General features: G+C 52.9%; 1 protein-coding gene across 5 annotated transcripts in view; it reads right to left on the bottom strand.

Moving 5' to 3' along the window:
- Positions 1-26,811, bottom strand: part of LOC127390480 (ankyrin repeat and fibronectin type-III domain-containing protein 1-like) — a 248,294-nt gene that overhangs the window by 146,650 nt on the left and 74,833 nt on the right. For all 5 annotated transcript variants that reach the window (XM_051632188.1, XM_051632189.1, XM_051632190.1 and 2 more), the window contains 2 exons: positions 25,282-25,475; positions 18,602-18,819 (listed from right to left, as the gene is read on the bottom strand). In XM_051632188.1, the coding sequence (XP_051488148.1) occupies positions 18,602-18,819; positions 25,282-25,354 (291 nt within the window). In that variant the 5' untranslated portion in view covers positions 25,355-25,475. The remainder of the gene's footprint in view (positions 1-18,601; positions 18,820-25,281; positions 25,476-26,811) is intronic.

The following is a 26,811-nucleotide window of genomic DNA, read 5'->3' as shown; positions in this document are numbered from 1 at the left end:
ACAATGGGAAGGGATCCGTCCTCTCCTCTTTCACAGGATGCTCAGTTGGGTATTTTACTCCGCTTGGCAAAAAACACCTGGGTTGTGGAGTAATGAAAGAAACTTTCCCCTGCAGCCCTTCCCATGGAGAGAAGCAAGGTGTCCCCAGCCATCCTGGCAAAGGGGCTCTGGAGAGAAAGACACTGAGACAAGCAGGGGGACCCTGCAGAGGCTGCAAGAAATGACATGCCAGCCAATTTCACATGTGCTCACCAAGATCTTTCCCAGGCAAAACCCTGCCCATGCCAGGCTGGGGCCTTGTGCTTTAGAGTGGCCCAGGGATTTCTCACCTCCTCCTGCACAGAGACCTCAGTGGAGGAGGGAAGCCACCCCACCAATGCCCCAGAGCAGGGGCAGGTACGTATCCTGCATCCTGGCTCTGCCCCAAGTCACAGCTGATGTGAGAGCTCCTTGCACCAGGGAAGGAGCCAGAAAGCAGGCAAAGTGACCCTGCCAGTGCCCCAAAGCCTTCCCAGCCTCAAACAGGAGGAGAGGTGGGTCAGGGGGTTTGACTGAGCCCTCAAACCACAGCCTCCTCTCCATGGGCTGGGCTGAGCAGGAGGTGATGGGGCCATGAGGCCCCAGGACTGGCTGATCCAGCAGGGCACAGCACCCTGAGCACCCACTGAGACACGTGGTGGATTTTACACCCCGCTACAGGCACAGGCTGGACTTCCATGTTCCCTGCCTCCCCCACAGGCTCAACACAGAGAGGTGGGAACACACACATCCTCTCCCATGCTCGTAGCCCAAGTCACTCTGGGAATGGCACCAGTGACAAACCCAGCCCCTTGGCAGCCTCTGCACCCCACAACTCATCTCCTCTCCCTGCAGCAAGAGAGAAGGTCCCGTCCCCCTTTTAAAAATTGCCTTTCTTTAAATAATTTTTTTAAAAAAATTCCTTAAACAAATGGCAGCAAATCCCAATGTGGAGCTGCACAATGGACACTTCAGTCTGCCCAGGGGAGGGAGAGACAGGAGCTTCAATGCCTAAATAAATTCAATTTGCTCGTTAAGAGGGGGCTGGGGAAGGTTAGGCGGAGGGTAGCGGTGGTTATTCACTTCCCCCAATTAACATTCCAGCAGCGCTGCTCTGCTTTCTAGGAACAATAACTTTTTTGGAAGGGGGAGTGATGCTCATGGGGGCGTTGGATGGTCCTGGAGAAAGGAGACACGTCCATGCCTTAACAGGGTCCGAGTTTCTGTCTGATGGGAACCGCTCAACAAAACCCAGAATAAATAAAGATCCAGGCTAAGCAAAAAAGAACCTGCAAAATAAAACCCGTCACATCCCTAGACCAAGATTATTTGCCTTTGCTGCTGATCTAAATATTTTCTGCACAGGCCTTGGCAACAGAAAAAGAGGCGGCTTGTCACTGGTTTGTTTATAAAAGGTCTCCAAATGCAGGGTAATTAAAAATATTTAGACCAGGCTTTGAGCTGTACCATCCCCACAGCCTCCTGCAGCCCCACACGGACTCGCAGCAGCCAAAGCTGCCCATGTTTTAAAATAAACTGGAGCCTCATCCCCTCCACCCTCTGCCAGGGTCTCCTCTGCTGCCAGCCTGGGCTTACAGGCAGGGTGGCCAGGAGGAATCATCACAGAATGGTTTAGTTAGAAGGGACCTTGAAGATCATCTATTCCCAACCCCCCTGCATGGGCCGGGACACCTCCCACCATTCCAGGCTGCTCCAAGCCCCATCCAACCTGCCCTTCAACACTGCCAGGGATGGGGCAGCCACAGCTTCTCTGGGCAACCGGGACCAGTGCTTCAGAGAGCACCAATGATGGGCAGGGGAACGGGTTACTTCATCCCTGCACCAGCTGGAGAGGAAGGAGCCACTTCTCAGCTTTACAGCTCCATGGGCAGGGTCTCCTGTGGGATAAACAGAGCTAGATCCCACTTTCTCCTCTCTCCCAGGCTTCCTTCTGCCCGAAGAAGTTCCTAGGTCCCCATATTGAGGGCTGTCGTACTGTGACATACTGTCACCACTCTCTGACAGTAACTTCCTCATGTCCTTCCTTCCCAGGATGAAAAATCTGCCTCTTCTTAGCTCGGTCATTGATTTCTCAGTGAAGTGCCTGCAGCTCATCTGCAGCTGCCCCTCACTCCCCCAGGAGGCTGCTGGACCTTAGTCCTCCTCAGGTGCACCTGCCAAGGCAGACACAGACAGAGGACACAAGCAGCATGGACCAAACCCAAGTGCAGTCATGGCTGTGGGAAGGAAAAGCCCCCGAGGGACTCAGTGCACGGCAGCTGCTGCCCACGGCCCCGCTCACCAGGGCTGCTCCCTTGGGGACTCGAGGGCTCCTGGGGCACAGGATGGAGCCCAGCACCAGAAGAAACCGTGTTCATCACCACAGACCTGAAAAGAGCAGGCTGGCCCTTGTCAATCTGAGAGCAACCACCACAAATGAACAGGCCCTCGATACCCCACAGGCAGACGTGCCGGGGCGTATCTGTTTCACCACTTTACAGTTTTGAAGGATTCCCATGAAAATTGAGCCCAAACAGACAGATGGCCAGAGCTCAGCACTCCCAGTCTCCACACAGAAGCAATACAAGGGTACTCAGATGCAGGACCTTGGCATACATGGGTGGCTGGACAGACAAGTCCACGGAGGCAGGTCAGGCACCACAGCCAGTTGCGCTCAGTTCTATCACCCGTGGCTGCCACAGCCACGTGTAGGAAAGAAAAACATTTCGATCTGCTGTACGTGCCAGGAATTTAAAACGGTTTTAGCCTGCAGGTGTTCATCAGTGTCTAAGCCCCAGGAGAACATGCCCAGCTAACAAAGCTGCCATCAGTGTGCTGCTCAGCTGCAGCCAGCTCCAGCTCAGTGATGTCCTATCAACGTGAGGAGAACCTGAAGGAGGCAACATCCAAAGAGGCTCTGGTTATTTAATTCACTCCTGAGCAACACACCAGTTGAAGACTTGCAGTGTCCCACCCAGCCTCTCAGATGATAAAATCAGCTTGCTCATTTACCAGGCAATGCATAATCACATCCAATAGCTCTTTGGTGTCAATGTCATCTCTCGGGAAGAAGATGGAAAGGCCTGCACCTACCTGAGAAGGTCTCTCCTCATGCAGAAAGGTTGGTAACGCCGTGTGAGACAACCAATACTGTCACACTGAGGCACTTCATAACAGCACAGCAGAACCAGAACAAACACCACCCACAGAAGACCAGCCAGAGGCCTGGGGAAAGGATGGATTTGCCTGAAGTCCCCCTAGAAGTCTCCGGTTCACCTCCTGCTTCCTGCCCTAAATCCTCCCCAGCAGAAAGCCTCCCAGGGAAGCTGTGTGGGTTTGTGTGCTCCTCGTGGAGCATCACGAGGCTTAATCCCAGTGCAGAGGAGTTGGTGCCTTTTTTTACCACAGGGAAGGCTCTGTAGACAAACCAAATCCACTCTCCAGACAGCATCAGGCACTAGGATCCTATTTTCCCTGCTTTTTGGGCAGGAAATGCTCTGTCCAACCACCCAAGCAGCCACTGCATGACCTATTGCTCCAGAGCCAATGCCACAGACACTCACCAGAGGTACCTTAAACGGCCACGAGGAACAGTAAACGATCATGTGAACAAAAACCTGGATGAAACAGCTGAGCTATGGGCTGGATTTGCTGTTGACTTTCAAGTCTGAAAGAGGAACCCACCCACAAAAATGCAGAGGCCAACTAGTGAAAGGGAAAGATCCCCACCAGGGGGGAAGCAGCATGAACCAAAACCAGACTCAGCACATACTCCCCCAAGCCCTGGTCCAGCCCACCACACACCACGTGTGGTGCTTCCTCACCACACAGCAGTTATTGCCACAGATGAATGCAGGAGGAGTTGAACAAGTGGGCCCAGGTCCAGCATAGCCCTATCAACATCCCGAGGTGAAGCTCCACACCTGCTGTCCTCCAGCAATCACTTTCCTTCCTCTCCTTCACAGGAGAGAAGAGGGGCTCAGGCAAGAATGTCAAGACCCCACCACTGGGTGCACATCAGGTCTGTCCAGAACAGCAGCTTTCATCCTGCTTTCCTCAAAGGGTTTAGAAGCACTGAAACTTTTTTTGAGACAGGACGCTTCTGCTGTCAGGAAGACCCAGAAGCTGAATGTTGTCATGCTGGTAGCTGGGCATCTCAGAAAAGCTATTCTCTCTACCTCGGGAAGCCACCTCTGCAACAGCCAAAGAAAACAGGGAAGATCTCACATGTGCCAAATTGTTACTGTCTTTCTACTCCACTGCCAGCCAGTCCTGGGTGCCAGGGAGTCTCCCAGACTTCTTGGAGGCTTCAGCAGGCTGGCAATGAGCACATCCCTTGCCATGGAACAAGGCATCAAGATCTCCACAGCAAAACCATCCATCCCACCCTTCCTCCTCCAGGGTGAGGATCAGCAAGGCTGAAGGTCTCACAGCTGTGGGCCACCTCATCACCACCCCTCTGCAGCTATTCTTAGTGCTCTGGTGTGATCAGACTGACTAGAGATGCAACTGCAGCAGGAGCAGGGAGGAAAAACAGCTTTCTGTATGTGACAGACAAAGATTTCTAAATAGTCAGTGCAGAAAGAGCTAAATCTCCTTTTCTTTCCAGGAGATCAAGACCCAACTATGCAAGTGCCTCCAAAGGCACCTTACTCTCCATTGAAGCCTGGGCTATTTCTGCCTCTGCCAATGTTCTCTTGCAAGAGCTAAGAAGCTCACAAACTAGTCATTAAAAAAAAAAAAACACAAGGGGGGAGAAGTGAGATTAACAAAATGCTAATAGGAACCCCCAGGTCAAACTGCCTCCCCTGTCACCGGGGCCCTCCTCTTGCCAGCACATTCCTGCTGCTAATGAGGCCCCACCGCTTCCTCCTCCCTCCTCAAGTTGCTCCTGGTGATGCAAATCCATCGTCTTTGTTTCTATTCTTGGAGTAAAAACAGAACCAAAGTAAATAGCAAAACAGCTCTTAGGTTTCAGGATCCTTTCTTTTTCCATCCTTCCCAACAGCAGCAAGGCTGTTGTTACCGTCAAGGCAAGGTGACACCCGACCCCAGACATCTTCTTCTTCCCACCGGAAATGCTCCGCTTAATCTTCAGCCTCCGACGTCCCCTTTGAGATCATTGCCAGCTCCTTCTCCAAACCTCGGCTTTGCTGTCCTCCTTGGGAGGTTTCAGACATCACCACAATCTTCTCAGTGAGTGAAAGCGCCCACAGAGATCCTGCCAAGGACTCTGGAGACAGCAGAGAGCTCTCCCTGGCCCCTCTGCAGCCGGCTGGAGACATGTCCCCACCAGACCTTTTGTCTTCCACACTCATCTTTGCCCCAACATGCTGAACCAGCTCCAGTCCATGCCCAGAGAGACCTCATGGTGCCCAGCACGTTCCCAGATGCTGGGGTGGGCACACGCACAGAAGGGGAAAGGAGACACATGGCAACACAAGGCAGACACATCACCTCTGCCCCACATGGGCCAGTGTCCCAGGAAGGAGGTGATGGCCACCGTGCCACAGGGCACTGCCAGGGGAGCTGCTCATGCAGGGAAGGGCTGGGGCTGAAGATCAGCTCTGCCCCTGCCAAGATCCCACAGAGGCTGCAGACACAGGAGGGGCTGTCTTGGTGGGAGAAAAAGCTCCATTCAGATATGGTTCTGGTCCATAACAATGTCCCCCAAAGCTGCTGTCCCCCCTCTTGCGCCTTAGGTGAGGTCCAGCACAGGCAAGCAGGCAGCAAACCCTGCTCTAGGTGCTGGGCCCCTGGGTGCCTGTGGTGGGATGAACATGCTCTGGTGGCACCAGGGTCACCTCCTGGCACTCTGCTCACCACCACCCTCATGCTGGGACACAGAGAGACCTTTGCTCTGGGGCAGCTGCAGGGGACAGCAAAGAGCCCCAACCACACTTGGTAATGATGAAGGGTCAGATGTGACCAACATATGGGACTCGATAAACCCCCCAAAGCTTTGGAGAGCCCTGGCAGTTTTCCCCAGGCAAGGAAGAGTGGGGAGGACGTGAGGATTTGGAGGCTGAGGAGCCCTCAGAGCTCTCCAGGGAGGGAAGGGGTGGGTAGAACGAAGCCCTTAAGCAAAGAGGAGCTGGTGCCGGAGCCGAACGCGGTGCTGCAGAGACCTCTTGCAGCTCACAACTGCTACTGCACCCCCGGCCCCACCGACCAAATCCCGGAGCTCCCGGCTTTCCAACGGGAAACCGGAGCTTTGCAGCACACACCGACCGGTCCCCTCCGTCCCCGGGCGGGCTGCCCCTCGCCAGGCTTCCCAGCACCCGGTGCTTCCAGCACACACCAAGTGCCACCCACAGAGACCCCCCACACCAAGCTGTTCCCAGCCCTGCAGCTGAATCCCCTCGCCAGGTCCTTGAGTCTGTGTGAAGCCACAAGGATGTTGCAAAGTGCTTATCCAGGCACAAGCACCTCCTGGCACCAACCTGCTTGCAAGGGAAGTCCCCTGAAGTGTTGAAGATTCAGGCTGTCAAAGCACTTGCTTGGTTGGCACTCTGCAAAGGCTGATGATAGACATCTTGAGATTGACTTTGCAAACAGCTGCACCATTTGCTCCAGAACCTGGCACACCTGCCTTCCCCAGGTGGAGAACACCCAAAGACCTGCAGACTGTGAGCTCTGTAACAGGACAGAGTATGGCAACCAGATTTGCTGCCTGACGTCCAGGAAAGCAACAGCAAGAAGGCTCAAGAGGAACAGCAGAGGAGCAGATCTACCAAGGAAAGCACAAAGAAGGCCCACAGGTGGACCTTGTGGTGAGCAGAGGATGTGACATACTACACCTGGTCTGAGCAGCAACCAGGCTGGGATCCAAGGACCACAATCACAGAATCTTAGGGGTTGGAAGGGACCTTGCAAGATCATCTAGTCCAACTCCCCTGCCAGAGCAGGGTCACCCAGAGCACATCACACAGGAAGGTGTCCAGGCGGGTTTGGAATGTCTCCAGAGAAGGAGCCTCTCTGGGCAGCCTGTCCCAGGGCTCTGTCACTCTCAAAGTGAAAAAGGTTTTCTATATGTTTACATGGAACCTCCTGTGCTCCAGTTTGTACCCACTGCCCCTTGTCCTGTCACTGGACATCACTGAACAAGCCTGGCTCTGTCCTCCTGACACTCGCCCTTAACATATTTGTAACCATGGATGAGGTCACCCCTCAGCCTCCTCTTCTCCAAGCTCAAGAGCCCCAGCTCCCTCAGCCTTTCCTCATCAGGGAGATGTTCCACTCCTTTCATCATCTCTGTGGCTCTGCGCTGGACTCTTTCCAGCACTTCCCTGTCCTTCTGGAACTGAGGGGCCCAGAACCGGACACAATACTCCAGATGCAGCCTCACCAGGGCAGAATAGAGGGGGAGGAGAACCTCTCTTGACCTACTAACCACCCCCTTTCTAATACACCCCAGGATGCCACTGGCCTTCTTGGCCACAAGGGCACATTGCTGGCTCATGGTCATCCTCCTGTCCACCAGGACCCCCAGGTCCCTTTCCCCTATGCTGCTCTCCAGCAGCTCAGCCCCCAACCTGTACTGGTACCTGGGGTTGTTCTTCCCCAGATGCAAGACTCTACACTTGCCCTTGTTGTAGTTCATTCAATTTCTCCTTGCCCAGCTCTCCAGCCTGTTCAGGTCTCTCTGAATGGCAGCACAACCCTCTGGTGAGTCACCACTCTCCTCAGCTTGGTATCATCAGCAAACTTGCTGACAGTGCCCTCTGCTCCCTCAGCCAGGTTGTTGATTAATATATTGGATAGAACTGGTCCCAGTACTGACCCCTGAGGGACTCCACTAGATACAGGCCTCTAGCTAGACTCTGTCCCACTGACCACAAGTCTTTGACTTCTTTCCTTCAACCAGTTCACAATCCACCTGACTACCCCATCATTCAGACCCCACTTCCTCAGTTTAACCACAAGGATGCTGTGGGAAACGGTGTCAAATGCTTTACTGAAATCAAGATAAACCACATCCACTGCTCTACCATCATCTATCCACCTGGTTATGTCCTCACAAAAGGCTATCAGGTTGGTTAAACATGACTTGCCCCTGGTAAAACCATGTTGACTGCTCCTAATGACCCTCTCACCCTTTATATGCCCAGAGGCAGTACCGAGGATAAGTTGTTCCATCACTTTCTGGGGATGGAGGAGAGGCTGACCAGCCTATAGTTACCTGGGTCCTCCTTCTTACCCTTTCTGAAGAGTGACACTTGCTTTCCTCCACTCCTCAGGCACCTCTCCTCTTCCCCACGCCTTACCAAAGATGATGGAGAGTGGCCTAGCAATGAATTACTTCTGCCAGCTCCCTCAGCACCCATGGGTGCATCCCATCAGGACCCACACAGATGTCTAGTTTGCTTAGTTGATTCCTAACCCAGTCCTCATCAACCAAGGCAAACTCCCCCTTTTTCTTGACTTCCTCTGGGGCCTCAGGGCTCTGGGGCTCCTCAGGACAGTCTCCAGCAGTACAGAGACAAATAAGGCATCAGTAACTCTGCCTTCTTTGTACCCTCTATCACCAGGGCATCCACCTCATTCAGCAATGGGCCTACATTGCCTCTAGTGTTAGTTTTGTCTGCAATATATTTGAAGAAGCCCTTTCTGTTGTCCTTGGCCTCTCTCACAAGGTTTAATTCCAATGAGACCTTTAGCTTTCTTAGTTGCCTCCCTACATCCTCTGACAACAGTTTTATACCCTTCCCAAGTGACCAGATCCTCCTTCCATGACCTGTAGACTCTCTTCTTCCACTTGAGTTTGCCCAGCAGTTCCCTCTTTAACCATGTGGCTCTCCTGGCTCCCTTTCTTGATTTCCTACACACTGGGATGCTCTGATCTTGAGCTGGGCTACAACATCCAGGGGCCTCACTAGCATGTCCAGTTACCTCCTTCAAACCAATCACAAAACCACAACCAATCCCAAAGCAATTCTTGCTGGCAAACCACAGGGCCCAGATGTTTTGGAGTTTTTTTTCTGTAAAAAGAACTCAGGATTACAAAACCCACCAGACTGTTCCCTTGGGGACCAACAGGAACAACCTCAGCAACCAGAACCACTCTGGCTGGATGCAGAGGCCAGGAAGGACCGGTGCAGCAGACGTGGCCATTGCCACCATCACACCCAGCTGTTGGGAAGGGACAACCAGCCAAAGACAGGCAGAGAAGCTGTGCCATGAAGAGGCACCTCCTCACCCCAGACAGAAACTGGTCCTGGCCCTGCCAGCACAAGCCCTGGTGTGCCCAGCAAGACAGAGCCATCCAAAAGTGTTCGCTGCTCCACCCAGCTGGACCATCACTGGCTAAAGCATCCACCACTGCCCAGGGCATCCCAGCCCAGCCCACATTGTGGAGACTCCAGCCCAGGCAGCAGCACTAACTGGAAAACTCATTTAAGTTTCACATTGTGGCCCAGTCCTGCTGCAGAGGAGGAATGCTCTAGCTCACAAATTAATGTCACACTCATTTTTAATTCCCTGTAGTTGTTTTCTTCACACAAAATTCAAATATCAAAGGACACAGGGCACGTTTTTAGCTTGTCTAGCTTGGAGAAGCAGAATAAAACTGGAAGCTGGCAAAGGACTCTGCTTTCCCCCTCAGGCCTGCTGCTTTCCCTGCATCTGATGCTCCTTGCCCAGAAGCAAAACGTAAGGAATGGGAGGCTGGAAAGTCCCTGGTTTTCTCTCCTTCAGCTGGGGATGCTCCCCCCACCACCCGCTGCCAGCCTTGTCCCCCTCCAGCATCCCCACCACGGCTGCTCCTTCCTAGAGCAGAGCCAGCAGAGGGAGCAAACACTGAGGGTTTGCAGGGAAATCGTGCCGGGTTTCCATTGTGGTTCTTATCTTTTGAATCTAGAGGCCATTTCCTAGTAGTCTGCATCAATTATTCGGACAGGTCCAAGCCAGGAGCAAAGCCAACCTGTCTTCCCTTGTGAAATGATACGTAGTTTGCCCTAGTACTCAACTTGCAAAACGGCAGCATTCAAATAAACCCCCAAGTCTGTCCCTTGCCAATAAACACCTTCCAGATTCAAGCACAGGGGCCCCCAGCTACTATTTATTTGAAAGCCCTGTCAGAGACTGTGCCCTCCAAGCCCTGAACAACTGCCCATCAGCAGGTCTCAAAGGGCTTACATCAAACAGGAGAGGCTTCCTCTGGGTGATCTACAAGTGCAATGTGGTTTGCTCTGTGTGAAACATTAAACCAATATCACTAAGTAGATTTAAGACACAATTACGGAGTAGTTTCCAGAATCAGAAAAATTTCTCACACCTGAATTCCTGCTCCTTCTATCTGAGAGAGGGAGCACATGCTCCAGTTCTGCCTGCAGGTCCCCACAACCAGCAGAGGTTTGCTGGTGGCAGCTGGAGAACCCCTGGTGGGACTGTAAATGTTCTATACAAGCAGTTGGCAGCTACACACCAACCCATGGATAGAGTAATAGAATTGCCTTCGTTGGAAGATACCTTGGAAGATCATAAAGTCCAACCACTAACCCAGCACTGCCAAGGCCACCACTGCCCCACGTCCCTCAGCACCACATCTACACAGCTTTGCAATCCCTCCAGGGATGGGGACTCCACCCCTGCCCTGGGCAGCCTGACAACCCTTTCAGGGAAGAAATTGTTCCCAATATCCATCTGAACCTCCCCTGGCACAACTTGAGGCCGTTTCCTCTTGTCCCGTCACTTGTTCCTGGGGAGCAGAGACCAACCCCCTGGCTCCAGCCTCCTCTCAGGAGCTGCAGAGCCAGCAGGTCTCCCCTCACCTCCTGGTCTCCAGGCTGGACACCCCCAGCTCCCTCAGCTGCTCCTGCTCAGACTTGTGCTCCAGCCCCTTCCCCAGCTCTACTGCCCTTCTCTGGATGCCTTCAGGTTGTAGCTGTGGGAGAAGGCTCCTGCAGGGCCAAGAACCCAGGGTTTGCAGGGCAGAGGAGGAAAGAGCATCTGCACACTTCTGGGAACCTACGACATGTCATGCATCAGCACTGAGCACACAGGATGGAGCAATTCAGGAGTCATCAGCTGCCCCTTTGCAAAGCCATTGAACCTCTGCTGCTGGAACTCTGCGTGGTTTCCTGCTGCCTCACCCAGGATCTTCGCTGCTACTGGCAGAGTTGTTGGAGCCTGTAACCTTTCCACACTGGCTTCAGCCCCACACACACCCTTACCACAGGCACAGGCTTCTGCTGCCATCCCATCAAGCCAGCACAGGCACCACCAAGACTGCTGAGAGCACCAGAAAAACGTTCCAGTAGCCAAAATGTGCCACAGGCAACTCCCAGGCTGTGCCCTGCTCACCCAGTCTCTGCAACAGGAGGAAGGGGCTTGGTTGAGTCAGTATTTTCTGCACCCTCTGCTGCGTCCCCAGAGATGTTTAGCTCCCAGGTGCCCAAGCCTTGCCCAGATTTGGATGAAGATGCCCAACACACAAAGCCCTGGGGAAAACTGGGTGTGGGAGAGGATGAATAGAATGAACATCTATCAGGAAGGCATGCAAAAAATCCTACTGCACAAAGGGGGGATGAGCCTACTCCCAACCATCCCTGGCATGGGCAGGATGGTCAGGAAGGGCTGGCAGAGCCCAGGGAGGAGGTTTCACTGCACTGAGAGCCAGCTTGGGCTGGCAAAGCAGCAGAGGCAGGAAAAGGAGATGATTATTTGCCCATCTCCCACCTGTCTCAGCAAAGCACTCCAAGGCATTTGCATTCATAAGTGTCCAATAACCAACATTTTCTATTAAATGCCCAAGGTGCAGAACACATTCTTAGACTGCACTGGGGAATCTTCCTGCATCCTAATGGCAGAGACACATCACCAGGGCAGAGGTGAACAGGAGGATCATCACCCTCCAGTCGAATCCAGATGCTGAGAAAAGTAACCCCTGCTGCTGTGGGATTCTGCTGCCCTTGCTCAGGCCTGGCAGCTCAGGGACCTGTCAGCCTTGCCATGGAGGGTGCCAGAGACATCTGGCTCCAGCAGAGAGATGAGCCAGCACGGCTGACCAAAAACCAACCTTAGGTGAGCAAGACTGACCCTCAGAAGATGTCCTGACACCTGACAAGCCCTACACAGGTACCAAGCAAAGCAGCAGGAGCTCCCAGTGGCAAAGAGCAGGTAGGATCATAGAACAGTTTGGATGGGAAGGGACCTTGAAGATCATCTAGTTCCAACCCCCCTGCATGGGCAGGGACACCTCCCACCAGCCCAGGTTTCTCCAAGCCCCATCCAACCTGCCAGGGATGGGGCAGCCACAGCTTCTCTGGGCAACCTGGGCCAGGGTCTCACCACCCTCCCAGGAAAGAATTCCTTCCTTATATCTAATGTAAATCTCCCCTCTTCCAGTTCTTCCAAGATCATTTCTGCCAGCACTGAACTTGCACAGCACCCTGCGGTCACTTCACTCCGTCCCAAGAGGGGGAAGCACAGCCTGCACCTCCTCCACCCCGAGGAGCAGCCATGGGAACACCCACTGCAGCACGCTCAGGTTGTGCTCTTTGTCACAGGCACCTGTTCCCAGTTCAGCTCTAAAAAAGCGGGATGTGTTGCACTGTGCACACACACCATGAGCAACCCCCTCTCCACCAGCCCAGCTTCAAGTGGTCTCTCCAAGGGTGCCCCTCTGATTCCTGCCCCCCGGAGACATTTCCCTTTGTGTGGGGGGGCTCAGGGCAGACCCAGAGCACACCCTCCCCTTCCCAAGCCCCTGCTGCTTTAATACAGGCACAGCAAAGCACTTGCTGGGACACTCGGAGCTGCCATTGCAATTAAAACCACAGTCATCAAAGAAATGAGCTGGGTATGTTTTGGCTTAAAGCATTTCTGTGTCGGTTCCCTCCTGCACTAATTTGCAAAGCTGAGTGATTCACAGGGCCTCTCCCACTCGGTGCCTGCTCCCAGGAACTGCTCTGCTGCCTGCTCTGCTCTCCACTGGGAAAGCTGCTCTGCGCCTCAAACGTCACATTATTTATCAGGTTGGGATTGTATTTTTTACCTACACATCAAAGCACAACAGTCAGAGAGTGAGCAACTTGCCAGGGGGCTGGGCACAATTAGATGATACAGAGTGTGCCTCCATCAGCTCCCTTTGCAGCACTGAAACTGGGCAGAATTGAGGGCAGCATCTGCGTGGATCCAGTAGGACACCCAACACTCTCACAGAGTCACAGAACATTAGGGGTTGGAAGGCACCTCTGAAGATCATCCAGTCCAACCCCCCTGCCAGAGCAGGACCAAAACTAGGGCAGGTCACTCAGAAAGGCATCCAGACAGGTCTGGAAAGTCTCCAGAGAAGGAGACTCCACCACCTCTCTGGGCAGCCTGTCCCAGGGCTCTGTCACCCTCACAGCAAAGAAGTTCTTCCTCATGCTGAGGTGGAACTTCCTGGGCTCCAGTTTGAATCCATTGCCCCTCGTCCTGTCCCAGGGCACAAGTGACAAGAGCTTGTCCTGCCTTCTTGCTGCCCTCATGTATTGATAGACATTCATTAGATCCCCCCTCAGGCTTCTCCTCTCCAGACTGAACAGCCCCAGGTCTCTCAGCCTTTCCTCATCAGGCAGGTGTTCCAGCCCCTTCATCATCCTCGGAGCCTCCATTAGATTCTCTCAGGTTGGACTCTCTCTGCTCCACCTCTTCACAAAACACAGTTCACCTGCCTCATGTGTGCCTCCAGCCTGTAATTTATTTTTTTTTTTCCTTTTCTTGTTCCACTAAACCTCAGGGTGCACACAAGTACCAATTGGCTGGTTGGTAACAGTTTCTGAAGTCAAGTATCAGGAAGTTTTCTAGCACTGTTGGCAGTAACCAAATGCTTCACCACCGGTGAGATGTCACTGGCTTGGTGGGATCAGAGCAGGGCTGAGCTGGCTTTGGTGTCACCACCATCATCATCACAGCACAGGCTGCACAGAGCTGACAGCCTGCACCCAGGAGCCTGGGTGAGTCCCTGCACACTCAGAACAAGCCCAAACCATCAGGATAGCAGAGAGTATGTCCCACAAGCAGAAACAGTTCTGCTCCAGGCTCTGCCCAACAACCCAGACTGGGATGTTCACATCCCAGGGATGCTCTGGGGCAAGGAGGCTTCAGACAGACCCGTGTGCTCCACCTGCCCAGCATGGCTACAGCATCCACCAGGAACAGGAGCAGCCTCTGGTTGGATACCCAAAAACCACGGGAAAAGGAAGAGCTGGGTGTGTGCACATCAGCCAGTACCTGCCTCCTCTACAGCCCAGGCACTTCAGTGAGCACCAGATCAAGTTTCCACCACAAAGTGAGTTTGTCTTCTCACTGCCTCCTTTTGCCAGGCCCTACCATTCCAGTTATCCTTTTCTCCTTCATTATGGGTTTTGTAAGGCAAGGATTACCTCTGCTCAACTCACCTGTTGTGCTCCCAAGACAAACAGAGCTTAAAGCCTCTCCTGGAGGACACAGACATTTCATAACAGAATGACTGCCTGGAAAAAATACCATACAAAAGATAATAATAACTAAAGAAACATAGACTCATATAATAGAATCACAGACTGGTTTGGGTTGGAAGGGACCTTAAAAGACCATCTAGTCCCACCCCCCTGCATGGGCAGGGACACCTCCCACCAGCCCAGGCTGCTCCAAGCCCCATCCAACCTGCCCTTCAACACTGCCAGGGATGGGGCAGCCACAGCTTCCCTAAGATACATTAATAAAATAAATGTGCATGAGAACACAGGCAGGTAAGCAACATAACCTGGATTCTCTCCTTCTTATAACATGCAATAATTAAAGCATCAAGCCAGTTGTGGCAGCACCAGGCAGAGCTGTGTGGCAGGGCAATGCCAACCCTGCTCTCCTCCATCCCACCTGCACGAACTGCCCTACTCTTCTGTGGTGCACAAGAGCAGCATTTCATGTCAGGGAAGCAGAGGGGTCAGGATAAGAGACCTGCTGCAAATGAAGCTCATGACCCACGGCCAGCACACTGGGCCCTGCTGGCTCTTCTTCTCTAGGGAGCAGCAGGATTTGTGCTGTCAGATGAACACGTTTTCTCTTAACATCCCAATGTCAGTGGGCAACACCAGAACCACTGGCCTAGATACAGAGTTATTCTCAAAGTCCCAAGAGGAAAAATAAAAGAGTACAAATTTTCTCAGAGTCCTGCTGTAATCTTCCCTGACTGTCCTAGTAGTCATCACAGTGACTCAGTCCTGAGTGACTCCTCCTTTAATGCTTCATAAGGCTAATACTGAGTTTAATAGTTAATGCTGCCTTTAATGATCAAGGCTCCTCTGAAGACAAGAAGTTTCCCCACAGCCTGTAACACAGCAGTTGTCACTCTCCTCCTCCTCCCACAGGCAGGAGACACTGCAGAAGGTCCCAGCCCTGCTCCTTGCTGCCTGGTGATCAAGCTGGGCACACAACCCATAACAGTCCCTTTCCCCATCAGTGAGTGACTCAGAACAACACACACAAGGTCTCAGAGCACAGCCCTGGCTGTGGCTGTCACGTGCATCCCAGCACAGACACACTGGACCCACTGGGGCAAGGCAGGACATCCATGTGACACACAAATGTCCAAAGCCATTAAATGTTCCTTGCTCTCAAAGGCAGAAATGCCACCAATATTACCAGCCTTAGAGGAGTTAAAAGGAAAGACTTGTGCAAAAGAAAACTCCTTCTGACAATCGCAATAATTGGAATTCATTTAAAATTCAAATTATGCAAATTTGAGTAATCTCTACGCACAGATCCATCACATGTCAGCAGTGGGGCTGCAGACACATGCCACCAGCTACTTGGCTGGGGGAAATCCACCCTCCACCACGCTCTGGGAAGCAGGCAGGGATGCTCACCCCTGGCAGACATGGGAAGAGCACCTGCTCCTGGGGAACGGAGCTGGAGCAGGATTTGCAGGTGCTCCCTGAGCACCAGCAGGGAAGCAGAAAGATGCATTGGCAACACTGGCTGTGCTCCAGCACCCAGGGGTGCAGGGACACCAACCTCAAATGTTTTCAGATGAGCTACAATAAATTCTCCCTTGGAGAAGCCTAGATGCCCATGACCAACAGGGAGCCTTCACTAGGCAGAGAGCCTGGGCAGATGGATGTGAGACCAAAGCATGGCATGGGATGCAGGCAGGCAAGAGCCTTCTCCATCCCCCCTGCAAGGGTAGGGTCCCAGCTGCCCCCCAAAAGCCCTGCATCAGAAGCCTCCCCCCTCACTCTCAGCAATTCCAGAAATAGAAAACCAAGCAGCTGCATCACAAGGCAAAGGCAGCTCAGCCTGTCAACATGGAAACAGCCAAGCCAGAAATCTAAAGTTACGAGCTGGGTAAGTGCAAAAGCCCAGAAAAATGAACCAAGGTTTCAATACGGACTTTCCTAAAAGGTCCCAGATGAGCCACTGCAGAAAAGGCAAATCATACCCTCTCCTGCAAATGCTGTGCTGTGCCTGTGGTGAGCAGCACTCACCCAGCACCAATTCCACCACCAGCCAGGACTGGGCAGGGAAACCAGGGAAAGCTGCAACACCTCCAGCACAGAGACACAAAGTGACTTCCAAACCTTGGGAGAACATGGAGGCCAGCACTAGCTACCTATTCTTGGAAATAACTTCCCCAGGTTGGCAGGACCTTTGCTTTGAACCTAAAAGCCAACCTCTAGAGCTGTGTGGGGAGTGCTGGTCCTGTACTGGCCCCAACTAAGGAGTTTCTTGCATACTTGCTGCCCCAAGCCTCTGCTGTAAGGCCCTTTCCAGGTAGGATGAGCCTGCTTTTCTCAGTAAGTCTCACAAGGTCACAGCCCATGGCTGAGCCTAGAGCAACAACATCTTTCAGAGTTAACACAAACTAGAAATGACATAGGAAATCTAAAAAATATATTTTTAAAAAAAAAATCACCCTACAGAATCATGCTGTGTTCCTAGAGGGACATAAATCAGCTCTATAGGTAGACGAAGGAAAACTAAAGGCCCCAAAACTTTGTGAAGCCAGAGGGAAAGTGAATCAGCCACAAGAGCAGCACAGAGATCTGCCAGCACGGTGGTGAGCAGAGGATTGCCCCGTGGGACAGGCAGAGCCCACCTCTCTGCAGGCTCCAGGAGGCTGGTTGGGCTGAGAGCCCAAGTCCCTCCGTGCCTTTTGCACCCACCTCTGCTGCAGCAGGGGGGCTGTGGGTGGCAGGTCCCATGGAGATAGTGAAAAACCACCTCTGAAAGAGAAACAGTCCTCAACATCTCAGAGACCTCCTCTCCCCACTCCTCTCCTGGGCGCAGCTGGGGCTGCAGGTCCAGGCTGAAAGACAGGTGAAGCAGACACACATGCCTTACCCTGCAGCAGGACCTCATCATCTTAAACACCTCCAAGGTCTTTCAGCCGCTCATCAGATGCCCTGTCCCACTTCTGTTTATCTCCATCCCTGAGGTTTTCACTTGCTTCCTGAGCCCAAGGCAGAAGCTCCCCCAGAGCCGGTTCACGGAGCCGCTGGCAGGGCCGGACCCCAGACTCACCCCCACAGGCACCTGCTGCTGCTCCAGACAAACACCAACGTGCTGCCAGGGTCAGAACTGTCCTCCCGGGGAGAAAAGGAGCAGCTACACTTAATAGTCCAAGCACAAGCAGGGAGGATGAGCCCCCAGACCTGCCCGTAGCCGGCAGTGACGCAGCCCAGAGGACACCAGAAGCAGCTCCAGCCTGTAGGACCCAGTGGGGGATCAGCCCCTCCTCCAGGCTAGAAGAAAATTAGAGACTCTGGGGACAGGGCGTCTCAAAAGATGCATCTGTCTGAAGCCCAGGGAAGGGTGAGCTTCCCTGCCTCAGCCAGCAGCTTTTGGCAGCACTCTGGGTTGCACAGGCATCCACCCCCATTGTACTGATGCTCTCACCCATTTCAGCCCAACAGGGAGTGTTTTCAGCAAGGGGACACCTGAGCCCTCATTACAACCCCGGGGCCAGAAACAAGGCAGCAGGAAGGCCATACAAACCCCCCTATCAGGTGTCTCTGGGAAAGAGAAGAAGCAAAGCCCATTAAACATTGATCAGAGCCTCCTGCAGCTGTGGCACAGCCCTGACATAGCCCTGGATGTCCCATGGTCCTGCCACCAGGATGCTCAAAAGGGCTGAGCTGCTCCAGAGCCCCAGTGCTGCCTTGTTGTTCAGCCCAGCTCTTCTGCAAACCCTCAAGAAGTCCCAGTGGCTTGTGCAGGTGAGGCAGAGGACAGGAAAACTCATTTCCCACTTTCAGCCTTGTTCCATACATTGGACAGCAGCTCCCAGGGACAAGACACCCATCCCACATGTCACCCAGCTGGGCAACAGCCACCCTGGGCCAGCAACAGCCCTGGGGGGAGCCAGGGAGGAGGGACCACAGCTCTTCTGCCCAAGCAGGGGACAGTTTTGGAGGGGATCACACCTAGGGCAGGCAGGGAGGGGCTCTGCCACCACTGGGGCCAACTCGAGCTGCTGCTGCCATCTGCTCCACCAGGCTAGAGAAGCCCTTTTTGCTGTGGTTGTGGTAACGCTGCACATCGAAGGAGCTCTTGGAGAGGCGGGTGTTTTTGGGGAGCTGTGTGTGGGTGCAGGGGGGGCAGAGCCCCCAGTACTCACAAATTGCCGCCGCAGTTTGGTCTTGACGCGCTCGGCCTTGGTCTCGGTTGGGTGGACAGCATAGCTGAGGGCCCCCAGGTGGTTGTCCACCGACAGGCTCTTCCTCATGTAGAAGGAACGGGTGCGGAAGTAGCTGAACGGGGCGTCCTCCACCGCCGTGCCCAGCTGGGGATCCCTGGGGGGGTCTGTGCAGTCGTCCTCCAGCCGCCAGGCATCCCCTGGGGAGCAGAAGGACAGGTCACCCCATCAGAGCCACAGCCTGGGTCGTGTCCTACCCCTCCAGCCCACCAGTGGGGATGCCCAGTGGGCAGCCTGGACCCCCTCTGCCCATCCCACACCACCATGGGGTGCTGCAGGACTCACCCCCCTGCTGCAAGCCCCTCTGGACCCCTGGCCCCTGCCTGCCCCAGGCAACAGTCCCTGCTCCTACCCTGTCCAGCCTCAGGCACCCACAGCTCCCAACATCTTCCTGGTAGGAATCAGTCAAATACAGCAGAGGACAACAAAGACTTGGCCAGAGTCAGGGTCTCCAGGCCCTGCTGCAGTATAAATATTATTGCTCAGAACAATCAGCAAACCAAAATCCTAATATTAAAAACTTCCTGCTATTTAATTCTAATGGGGTTATTCCATTTTAAAGAGTAATTTATAAAGAAATAAAATATTTCACTAACTCTTCCTCACCCCGAGTCCAATAAGACATTTCACATTGAAAGAAAGTGTTTGTGTTGGTTTTTTTAAGGGAACGAAAATCCTACAATCAGAACCACACCAAGTTCTTCTTCATCTCTCCCCATGAGCCACCCATGTGTGCTGCCAGCCCAGAAACCAACCGTGTCCTGGGCTGCATCAAAAGCAGCAGGTGAAGGAAGGGGATCTTCCCCCTCTGCTCTGCAGGTGAGACCCCACCTGCAGTACTGGGTCCAGTTCTGGATCCTATACAAGGAGGATATGAAATGGTTGGAGCAAGTTCAGAGGAGGCCAAAATGATGATGGGAGGGCTGGAGCAGCTCTGCTCTGGAGACAGGCTGAGAGAGCTGTGGTGTTCAGCCTGGAGAAGAGAAGGCTCCAGGGAGACCTTAGAGCACCTTCCAGTGCCTGAAGGGGCTCCAGGAAAGCTGGGGAGGGGCTTGGGACAAGGGCAGGGAGGGAGAGGACAAGGGGGATGGATTAAAACTGGAAGAGGGGAGACTGAGGTTGGACATGAGGAGGAAATTCTTGGCTGTGAGGGTGAGACCCTGGCTCAGGTTGCCCAGGGAAGCTGTGGCTGCCCCATCCCTGGCAGTGTTGAAGGGCAGGTTGGATGGGGCTTGGAGCAGCCTGGGCTGGTGGGAGGTGTCCCTGCCCATGCAGGATCTAGATGATCTTGAAGGTCCCTCCAACCCAAACCATTCCATGATCCCTGCTGCTGGCACTAAGGCTGCACACCAGTATCAAAGCTCTCCTGCAGGCATCCCCACACTCTGTACTTGGTGGAGATAACAACTCTAGCTTTGCAAATGGGAGAACTGAGGCACCACAAATACTGCCAGCTCCTCCTCCAGAAAAAATCTCTGTGGCACAGCCAAGAGCAAACCAAAAATCAAATCAAGGACAGAAACCAGACCTCAGTCTCCTCATGCTCCGTGGAGCCCATGGCCAGCAGCACCATCCCACACAGCACTGCCAGGCTGGAATGCCTGGAGACAAACCCTCAGTGATGCCCAGAAAGCAGCAGAGGCAGAGGACAGTGGGCATCACACAGAGCTGGCACTCCCAGGGCAGAGACAGACCATATTTAATTGCAACAAAAGGGAAAAACAACAAAACACAATAGGAAACATCTCCATAATGTCACCGCTCTGCTCTTTGCCCAGCTGTGTCCTTTTTGTTGCCAATCTTGCCTTTACATCTGGAATTTGCCCTGCCTCCCACCCCCCAGCCAAAACCACTTCTCAATAGCCATAACAAACAAAGAATAAACCCCTCTTGCTCAATTCTTGTAAAAATGATCAATGATTACCCCTTGCAGCCCAAAAGGGCATCTCAGCACGTCTCCAGAAACTCTCCCCCCTCCTGCAGCCTCTTCCCAAAGGAAAATGGTTTGTGCCTGGTTCCTGTAACACCCAGAGCATCTTCAGGCATGAACAGGCATGACCCTGCTAGACCAGGGCTGAAGAGCAAAATGCTTTCAGAGTTTAAAGCAAATAAAGGCTTTAAGGTAAAAACCAGCTACAAGATGAGTGAGGTCCCGTTTACCCAGCGAGGTTGAGGGTTTTATCCCGGCTAGGATGAGGCAGGGGCTGGTCACTGCAGCCTCAGAGCAGCCACCAGCCGCTCCACCTTCTGTGTCTCAACACAAGCATTTCTTCCTCAAGGTTCTGAAGCTTTTTAAGGTGTAAAGCAGTTCGGTTCGTGCAAAGTCCTGCAGTGGATCTGAAGGCAATGAATCAAAACCAGCAGAACCCAGAGGCCAAGAGGGAAGAGAAAGGCAGAGAGCTTGAAAAACATGAACAAAGAGGCAACCTGGAGCACAGCGCTTCCTCGCATCTTCCTTTTTTTTTTCCCTCCCCTATTTTCAATTTAATAAGCTGCTGCTGCTCCTCTCCAAATGTCAACTCATCCAACACAGGAACTGCTGTTTGAAAGCTGTGATTATTCAAGGCACAAACACATCAATCGGCACCCAGATCCAGGCTGCCACCGCCAGATAGCGTTGCTCTGGGGACGCAGCAGGAAACACCAAGCCCAGGAGGAGATCCACCCAACCCGCAGGAAACCCCCCCACCCCCGTGGAAGGAGGGAGGAGACAGCCCCTGCACCCTTGGGCTCATCTGTGGTGATTCTGCCACCACCCTCGGTCCCCAAGGCTGTCCCCTCCCAGCCCCAAGGCATGCCCAGACCCAACCACCACTGGGAGAGGGAAGGCCAAGACCAGGGAAAGTCTCTCTCTCCTTTCCCTACCTGGGGGTATTATTGTGACTGGTTTAATTGCTGATCCTGAGTCAAATTGTGACATCATTGTTGAAGAAAGTAACTTCCAGTAATAGTTCAAAGTGTTGATTTTTGATGACACTAAGCTGGGTGGTGCAGTCAATATGCCAGAGGAACAGGATGCCTTCCAGAGGGACCTGGACAAGCTGGAGAAATTGGCCCAAGTGAACCTCATTAAGTTCAACAAAGCCAAGTGCATGGTCCTGCACCTAGGCCAGAGCAACCAGAGATATCAATACAGGCTGGGGAAAGACATGCTAGAGAGCAGCCTTGTGGAAAAAGACCTGGAGATACCAGTGGATCAAAGGCTAGACATGAGCCACCAATGTGCAGTTGCAGCCCAGAAGGCCAAGCACATCCTGAGCTGCATCCAAAGAAGTGGGGCCAGCAGATAAAGAGAGGTGATTCTGTCCCTCTGCTCTGCCCTGGGTAGACCTCACCTGGACTACTGAGTCCAGCTCTGGAACCCTCAAGAAAAGAAGGATGTGAACCTGTTGGAGCATGTCCAGAAGAGGGCAATGAAGATGATCAGAGGGCTGGAGCACCTCTCTGATGAAGGCAGGCTGAGGGAGTTGGGTGTGTTCAGCCTGAAGAGGACTGCAGGGGGACCTTAAAGTGGCCTTCCAATACCTAAAAGGAGCCTAAAGAAGGCTGGAAAAGGGCTGTTCAAAAGGGCATGTAATGACAGGACAAGGGGTAATGGTTTTAAGCTAGAAAATGGTAGATTTAGGTGGGACATTAGGAAAAAGTTCTTTACCATGAGGGTGGTGGGTCACTGGAACAGGCTGCCCAGAGAGGTGGCGGAGGCCCCATCTCTGGAGACATTTGAGGTCAGGCTTGATGGGGCTCTGAGCAACCTGGTCTAGTTGGAAATGTCCTAGCTTATTGTATGGGGGTTGGACTAGGTGACCTTTAGAGGTCCCTTCCAACCAAATGAACTCTATGATGCTCTGACCTCCCAGGGAGTGACTGGGCATTCCCCTCCACTGGTGCTGCCACCACGCTGGAACCGTGGGACACAAAGCAAAAGGCTGGGGAACACGTCCTGGTGGTCAGATGAGGATGTCACATCTCATCCATGCAGGAGAGGAGAGTTTCTTCCACCTCACCTGGTGACCCTGCTCTAGGCCCCAGAGACAGTGAGGAGCCAGCACCCAGGTTCTTCCCACAGAGAGGCAAATCTCTCCCTGAAGATAAGCAAATCACAACGACAGCAACAACCAGGCAATGCTCAGAAAAGCATCCTTTTCTGTTTGATAGCATGCTGATAGTCTTAATGAGTAGCTAATTAGCTGTTCCTAACTCAGTATTAAGGAGCCAGGAAAACAACCTGGGAGGATCTGGACAGAAAACAACAACTTGTTCATTCAACCAAGACTTTGGCTGTGGAGGAAGTCTTCCAACTGATGAGAGTTTCCATACTCCTCCTCCTCTTGGCATTCTCAGTATCTTCTAGCCATGAGCAAAGCAACATCCTAAACAGCTGCCACGTGCTACCCAGGCTCTTCCTTACACCCCTACATGCAGGGAGGGCTGTGCCCAGGGTGTGCTCTTGGGTGGCTGCTCCGTGGTGAACAAGTACATCTGCACTCACACAGGAGGAGGCATTTGCCCCAGAAGATGATGAGATTTGCAGTGGGTCTGACTCACAATGGGACTTCATCCCACAGTCTTACACCAGCTTCCCACCCCCTACACCTCCGGGACAGCTCTCTAAATCAACTGCATAACAACCAGGTACCTGTCATATATCACTCTAGATACTGTGTCCTTCATGGCAGATGCTCTCAGACATAAGTCCTGCAAAGCACTTTGTTTTGCCCTCTACCAGGAGGCAGACCTTCCCCATTACTCAGCTCTATTCCTGCAACGAGGACCAGCCAGCAGGACTAAGGACGTGACTGTTCCTCTGAACTCAGCACTGGGGAGGGGGCACCTCAAATCCTGGGGTCAGTTCTGGGCCCCTCAGGACAAGAAGGACCTTGAGGGGCTGGAGCGTGTCCAGAGAAGGGCAAGGGAGCTGGGGAAGGGGCTGGAGCACAAGCCTGAGCAGGAGCAGCTGAGGGAGCTGGGGGTGTCCAGCCTGGAGACCAGGAGGTGAGGGGAGACCTGCTGGCTCTGCAGCTGCCTGAGAGGAGGCTGGAGCCAGGGGGGTTGGTCTCTGCTCCCTCGTAACTGGTGATAAAAAGAGAGGAAATTACCTCAAGTCACACCAGGGGAGGTTTAGATTGGATATTAGGAACAGTTTCTTTACTGAGAGAGTGGTCAGGCTTTGTCACAGACTGCTCAGAGAAGTGGTTGAGTCACCCATCCCTGCAGGTATTCAAAAAACATGTAGACATAGCACTTCAGGACATGGTTTAGTTGGATGGTGCTGTTGGGATGACGGTTGAACTCGATGACCTTAGAGATCATTTCCAACCGTGATGATTCTATGGTTTAATGACTCAAGAAATCCTGAGGGTTCACAGAACATCACAAGCCATCTCTGATTCCAAGTAATGGAGCTGCCTGCAATTACCTGCCTCCTCACAGGTGTCCCACTCCCCTCATGTCTCCAGCAATCAGCTACACAAGCTTGCCCATGGCTCTTCCTCCCACATCCAGACCCACTCTAACAACCTGAAGGACTGAAAGGAGAACCATGGGTCCCACACACAGGGGAGAGCAGTCTCTGGGGTGCTGCAGCACACCCAGGAGCCCAGAAGGATGGGCTCAACAATGTGACAAGATTGTCTGTGTGTGACTTTTGGGGGAATTAGTAGCACCAGGAAATGAAACACAGCCTGCAGAGCATTCCAATTAGTCCCGGGTTTCAACAGCTGCTCAGCTGTGTAGCTCAGTGATCTGTGAGCAGGTTAGATTTAAAAAAGAAAAAAAAAACAACACACACAACAAACCAACATTAAAATCCAAGGGTGCTGTTTGAAGAGAGCTGTTTTACAAGGATTTTATCTAATGCTGGGTTGCCAGCCCTGGCTTGCAGGCCATTTTGTGATTTCAATGCTAATAAACTCATTCCCCACCATTTTTACGGCCCCGGCGTGATTGCAATGGCACCAAAAGCACTGAAACACTTCAGCTGTCAAGGGCTTTGCCAATAAACTTGCTCAGAGCAGCTGGCCCAACTGTGTTAGTATTTCATCAGGATCTGCACAAGAGTAGAGGAACATGATAAAAACCCTAAGCTGATCTGCAGGCCAACACACACAGCCAGGCTGGGAGCATTTACTAGAGCAGATCCCCTCCCAGGCCAGCGGGGAGAGCTCAGCGGTGCCGCTCTCTGCTGCTGCTCCCTACACAGACCAGCACCCTGAAGGTCACTTCATCTCACAGAAAAGGGGCACTTTGGTCTGTTGCAGAGGCTAGAGAGCCACTGAGGCAGCAGCTCACCCAGAGGCAGGAGGCCCTGAGCATCACCTCCCCATGTCTGGTGGCTTCATGAGCTGACTCCACCTTTCCATCAACATAACACGAAAGATGGGGAGGTTCAAGTAACAGGTTTAAAGAAAGCCTCAGAGAGGAGGGGAAAAAACCCTCAAACCTCATCAAGAATGGCTGGTTTTGGAGCAGGACAAACCCCACACAGACTGGGGTTGGATTTGTTTTCTTAGTTGTGCCCGTAGACAAGCAGGGAAGGTTTGGTAGGATTTTGCAGACCGCCAGCAGAAAGGGGTGGGAGCTCAAGGCAGCACTGTGGCACTCACCAGCAGAAGGGACCGTGCATCCTTTCTGGTGGTCAGAGGCTGAGTGTTTCTTGTAGGGCTTCTGCTCTGGCATCTCCTCCCTGTATGCTGTGGAGTCAAGGAGGGGAAGCCTGCTCAGGACCGGGGACTGCGGGATGCTGGGCAGCGTGCGGGACTTCCCCAGGAGCGGTCGCTGCAGCTTTCTGTCCAGAGACCTGGAGGGGAGAAAACACAGAGAATGCCCCATTGAGCAGGTAGGATGGCTTCTTCAAGGCAGGACACACAACGCTGCCACCAGGCTGAGAGCACATGGTCCTTCCCAACACCAAAGTGTACCCTTCGTTTGCAAAGCTGCTGCTACTGCAGCAAAGCCTTCTCCCTTCACCAGTGTATCTTCATTAGGATTTGCATCTTGAGCTGCTAGCCACAATCAGCCAAAACAGCACGAGGCATTTCTAGCACCCATCCCACCTCAAAACTCATAGATAATCAGAAAATAAACAAAACAGAGGATTCAGGACTGAAGTGTTACAAATTGCCTTTAAGAGAGTAAAAACCCCACTTAGCACTTAGCATCACCTGAGGCAGCAGAATGCTTTTTGTGGTGGAAACCAGGTCACTCAGAGAGCCCCAGGAACATGCACTATATGAAAGGTCCAGACTATAGTGAGCAGACTCACATAGCAGGCACTGAGGAGGTAATGAAGGTGTCATATGACATGTAGAAACACAAGTTCAAGGTCTCTGTGGGGCCAAAACTCAACCAAGCCTGATGATCGGGCTCAAAAGCTGCAGGGGTGACCAAGACACACCAGAAGTGTGACCACCAGCCCCTTTTGCCTCCAGAAACCCAGAGTATACCAAGTGTTGGGGCAAGGGAGCAGGTCCCCTTTCTCCTACTTCACCCCACAACTTCCCTCAAACGATGGGGATGATGCTGGCCCTGGCCATGCCACAAAGATCCCAGAAAGGTGATAAAAAGGGATGGATGCCCAGCACCACCACGGTTGGAGAAGACATGGTAGAATCACCCTGTGCCAAGGGCTGCAGGCTGGAATCATCCCTAGGCTGTCCCGTCCCTGACTCCCTGTCTCAGAGCTCACAGCTGAGCCTGAGCAAGCTCCCCAGCACACCCCAAGGGGAACCAGCAAAGGGCCCCTCCTTACACAAGGCTGCTCCCCAAATCTCAGACTGAATGGTACGAAACCTTCACGTTTCCATCCACCATTCAATTCTTAGCTGCTTTCTGCTCCCTTGTTCTTAAGCCAATATTAACCTTTAGCTTAAATAATTATTCCCCATCTCTGGTATTTGCTCCCATGATTAATTTCCATCATCCCGCCGCCACAGCCCCTTGCAGCCTGCATTTTTCTATTCAAATTAAGGCAAGTTCTTTCAGCCTCCTCTCTCAAAATGAGCTCTCATTCCACACTCCTCTCCTGCCTTCTCTCCAGCTCAGACCTCCATCCTCCACCCATCCCTGCACGCCAGGCAGAGCTGAGCTCCGGGTGCGGGTGCAATCGCTCTGCCGCCTGGCACGTCACAGCGCTA

The sequence above is a fragment of the Apus apus genome, chromosome 14 (assembly GCF_020740795.1).
Source record: "Apus apus isolate bApuApu2 chromosome 14, bApuApu2.pri.cur, whole genome shotgun sequence".
Classification (NCBI taxonomy): Eukaryota; Metazoa; Chordata; class Aves; order Apodiformes; family Apodidae; genus Apus; species Apus apus.
Note: the sequence above shows the minus strand (reverse complement) of the source record. Positions and strands in the feature narration are given on the sequence as shown.